The sequence below is a fragment of the Poecilia reticulata genome, unplaced genomic scaffold, assembly GCF_000633615.1.
Source record: "Poecilia reticulata strain Guanapo unplaced genomic scaffold, Guppy_female_1.0+MT scaffold_265, whole genome shotgun sequence".
Classification (NCBI taxonomy): domain Eukaryota; kingdom Metazoa; phylum Chordata; class Actinopteri; order Cyprinodontiformes; family Poeciliidae; genus Poecilia; species Poecilia reticulata.
The window spans coordinates 130,328-134,624 of NW_007615047.1; the positions used below are offsets into that span (position 1 = coordinate 130,328).

The 4,297-nt window shown below is 47.0% G+C and overlaps 1 protein-coding gene across 7 annotated transcripts in view; it reads left to right on the forward strand.

The window, feature by feature from the left end:
* Positions 1–989: 989 nt before the first annotated feature.
* Positions 990–4,297, forward strand: part of dlg1b (discs large MAGUK scaffold protein 1b) — a 58,468-nt gene continuing 55,160 nt past the window's right edge. For 3 of the 7 annotated variants that reach the window (XM_008402864.2, XM_008402865.2, XM_008402866.2), the window contains exon 1: positions 990–1,723. In XM_008402864.2, the coding sequence (XP_008401086.1) occupies positions 1,705–1,723 (19 nt within the window). In that variant the 5' untranslated portion in view covers positions 990–1,704. The remainder of the gene's footprint in view (positions 1,724–4,297) is intronic. The other 4 variants (XM_008402868.2, XM_008402867.2, XM_008402876.2 and 1 more) reach the window with 2 other exon arrangements.

Here is a 4,297-nt window from a genome sequence, read left to right on the forward strand (position 1 = left end):
GAAGAAGAACTGAAATCAGGAACCCAGCTGGGTTCTGGTAGAACCGGATCTGTTTAAAGGTGACTCCGAGGTGGTTCTGTTGGGCCAGAACTTCAGGAATGAAAACAGCAGGAAGTCTCCAAGCTGCAACAGCCAATAAAAAACTGTTACCATGGAGACGGTGGAACCAGGACGTTCTCATTGGGCAGAACAGAACCAATCAGAACCATCAGAGCAATCCGTCCTGCCCACATCTCTTCCTTGGTTCTGTTCTGTTTGGGTCGACGGTCTGGGATGTTCTGTGCCTCTGATGGCAGCAGGAGAAGAAAATTAACCAGAAATCATCCTGAAATGAGCCATCTGTTCATCCATTCATCTGTTCATCCATTCATCTGTTCATCCATCTGTTCATCCATTCATCTGTTCATCCATNCATCCATCTGTTCATCCATTCATCTGTTCATCCATTCATCTGTTCATCCATCTATTCATCTGTTCATCCATTCATCCATCTATTCATCCATTTTATTCTCATCAAACGACAGAACCTGGACCGGTCCTGGTTCTGCTGGTTCAGGAGGAACAGGATTCTGGACCGGACTGGTTACTTTAAAATGATCAGAACCAGGAAGTCTGGGTTCTGGTTGGCTGACTGGACCGGTTCTGGTTTCATCTCCTGATTCTTGCTCAGTTTTCCGGTTTTCCTCCTGTTTCTCCTCATCCAAACTTTTCCTCCTCCTCCTGCTGCTGCTCCTCCTGCTCTTCCTCCTGCTCCTCCTCCTCCTCCTCCTGCTGCTGCTCTTCCTCCTCCTGCTCTTCCTCCTCCTGCTCTTCCTCCTCCTGCTCTTCCTCCTCCTCCTCTTCCTCCTGCTCCTGTAGGTGAGCTGCATGATTGGGCGCCAGGTTGGAGGGAGGGATCCAGGAATCACATGGTTTACGTTTGCAGCTCTGTCAGACGCCATTTTGGAGGAAAGTTTGGGATTTGTGAGACCTGGAAGGCTGCGGGGAGAGGAGCAGGAGGAGTGGGAAGGAGCAAACAGGAGGACTCGTCCACTCGGGGAGTGGGACACGCAGGCAGCTCTCGGGCTGCGGCTTCCAGGGCTGTGAAGTGTGCGGGCCGGTGCGGGATCAGGCGGTGGGACAGAGTCAGGAGTGCCTCCTCTAGGCTGGAAGTTTGTCCCGGGTTTTCTGGAAGGAGGTGCGGAGCTCCGGAGCGGCTCGGTCTCCTCCTCTGCAGCCGGAGCAGCAGCTGCAGCGGCGGGCAGCTCCTCCTGCCTGGCTCCCTGCCTGCCCTCAAACTGGGTGTGTTTAACGCGGACTTTGGCGCAGAGCAGATCCCGGATCCCAGCTGCTGGAAAACAGATTTCCACTTTACTTCCAGCCCGGAGCCGAGCAGCGGCCAGCCTGAGCGCTGCTGGCCGGCCGGAGGAGCCTCTGAGGCGGGGAAGTGCAGCTCGGAGAGTCGAGTCCTCCCCGGAGCTCCCCTCCCCCCCTCTGGGTTCTAAGTTTTCTGCGTGGTTCTGTCCCGGTTCGGGACCGGTTCAGTTCTGGGGTGTTTCTTGGACGGGTCAGGAAGTTTGCTCGGTGTGGAACTTGGTGTCGTCGTGGAGGGATTTTAATTGGATTTTCTTGGATTTTACGGGGGGAAAACCACTGGAAAGCTGCTCTGAGCGGGCGGCGTGTGTGTGGTTCTGAGCTCCTAACGGAACCGAGCCGAGTCAGAACATGCCCGTTAGAAAGAAAGGTAAGCCGCTTTCACTTCTTCAGACCAACAGACTGAAAGCTAACGGCTAAAAGGGGCTGAAGTTGGTGTCACAATCGCAGCTGGTCTAAAGGGCTGTTCCGCAGGTTTTAACAACTCTGAGCTTCTGAGGTCCACACTGTAAAATATCAATCTGTAGTGTTTAAGTATTTAAGCAGCGTCATAGAGTTTATTAAGCCTTTTTATTGATTATTTTAATACATCTTAACATGAAAATGTTTTATATAAAGAAACATATGGGGGGCTGAAATGAAAAAACAACAACTCCCCCCCACCCACACAAATTTAAACCATTAATTAAATGTAACATTAAATAATTTATTATTTTACCTGTAAAAATCGGCCATGGAAATCGTGGGGCAGAAGCTAATCCAGATTTGTTGATTTCCTCTAGTTTTACAATGTTTTCTGTGATTTGTCTGCTAACTGTAACTTAAATTGTCATTATGGGAAAACTAAAAAAAATCTTCCATTTGCAATGACCGCCATGATTTTCTAAATAGTGGAGTTTATTTTTGTCCCTTCTGGCCCTCCATAGACGTAGCACTTTTCCTGCTGTTGGCAGGAACTCATCTTTTTGGGAAGGAGTTCCAGCCGAGTTGGCGAGTAGATGTGAAGCGGTGCTGGGGAGAGGTCAGAGAGGTTCTGGGTGTTGGAAGCATCCTTGGTGGCGCCGGATCAGCTGATTAAAGGAGTTTTTCTGTGATTGAATCTCATCAATAATAATAACTAATCACCGCTGCTAAACATCAGAAAGTTAGAAAATTACAGTCGAATCTGAGATGGTTTGATTTGAGCTTCTTTCATATTTTAACAACTTAAAGGCAGATTTGTTTAAAAATGTTTAGTTTATTGTAATCTCAGTTTTTCTTTCCGGTGCCACCCGGGTCCAACAGTTCAACCTTTAGGTTAGACTGAAGTTTTCTGCTCTAATAGAACAAAACAAAGTTAAAAATGACATTTTCTGATTTTCTTTTTCCACACTAAAGGCAAAAATAGTTAAAACTGTAAAATAAAGTCAGGTTACTGAAATCGGTTTTAAATTCAAGTGATTCTAATCTGATTCCAGGCTTTTAAAGTACTCTTTATGTTTTGTGATACAATGTTTTCTGCTTCCATAATCTCCATGACTCTATAAATATATAATCTGTCACGCAATAATTATATACATGAATCCAATCCGTGTCCAGTTCTTAAGCTCCGTCCAGCCTAATCATAACTGTATAAAAACTTTTACAACCAGAATTAAAATAAATGTTCTGATAACCAAACTGCTTTCTGAATCTAATGATTCACTCCTGATAGGAGCCGTCTGCGCACCTTTAAAAACTGTGGACTAGCCCTTTACAGGTGCTCTCAGGCAGAGGCCAACTTCAGCGCGGTGTGCGCTAACCTGCCGAGGGGGAAAAACTCCAACTGCCGCTGAAAAGAAACACATTAAACACCCAGAAATGCAGAGCTACACGAACCCGGGCGGAACCTGGGCTAAAGGTGCTAAACACGGCTCAGTCCGGCCCTGCTGAGCCCAGCCGAACCGCGCCAGGTGAAGTTAAAACCCAGCTAGCCTGTTAGCTTCAGCTGCTAACCAACTTCTAAATGGGGCAGCTTGTGGGAACTAAAAATAAACCGGAATATCAATAAAATATTTACCGCGTCCTCATAAAGGTCCTTTAACTTGAGGTATCTTTGCCGAAAAAGTCTTTAAAATATTCTTTCGCAATATAAGCCGTAATGGTTCCTGTAGTTTTAGTTTATTCGTCTTTAAAAACCCGGAATGTTTCCAGCTGTTGGCTCACAGGATCCTCATTTTTTCCCACTGCAGACAAACCAGCAGCAGAACCGATTTCAGCAGTTATTGGAGGGAAAGTTGACTAGAAAGACGGTTTAGGTCCAAATCTAAAGTGCTGCAGATATTCCAGGTAACAGGTAACAGGTGACAGGTAACAGGTAACAGGTGACAGGTAACAGGTGACAGGTAACAGGTAACAGGTGTTACTGTTACTGGAAATGTAAAATATTTATCAACACAAAATCATCATAAAAGTTACTTTGGGCCCAAATGTTCCATTAAAAAGCTGGGCAGAAAAAATAAAATGTATCTTTCAATAATAACGATGCAATGATCTGGTTCTGGGATGAACCTCTGAACGTTCAGAACCAGAACTTCTGGTTCCGGTCGGACCCGGATCAGGTCCAGATCATCCTGAACCGGGCCTGGTTCTGTTCAACCGGCGTCCAGAACCGGATCAGCTCCAGATCTGGTTCTGATCCGGTTCTGATCTGGTTCCAGTCTGGTTCTGACCCGGTTCTGATCTGGTTCCAGTCTGGTTCTGACCAGGTTCTGATCCGGTTCCAGTCTGGTTCTGACCAGGTTCTGATCCGGTTCCAGTCTGGTTTTGATCTGGTTCTGACCTGGTTCTGACCCGGTTCTGACCCGGTTCTGACCCGTTCTGTCGGTCTGTCTCTCCTGTGGCTGCAGAGCTGCTGGCAGCTTCAGGCTGCAGCTGATGAAGAGTTTAACTCTCCTTCCTCTTCCTCCCCCTCCCCCCGGTTCTG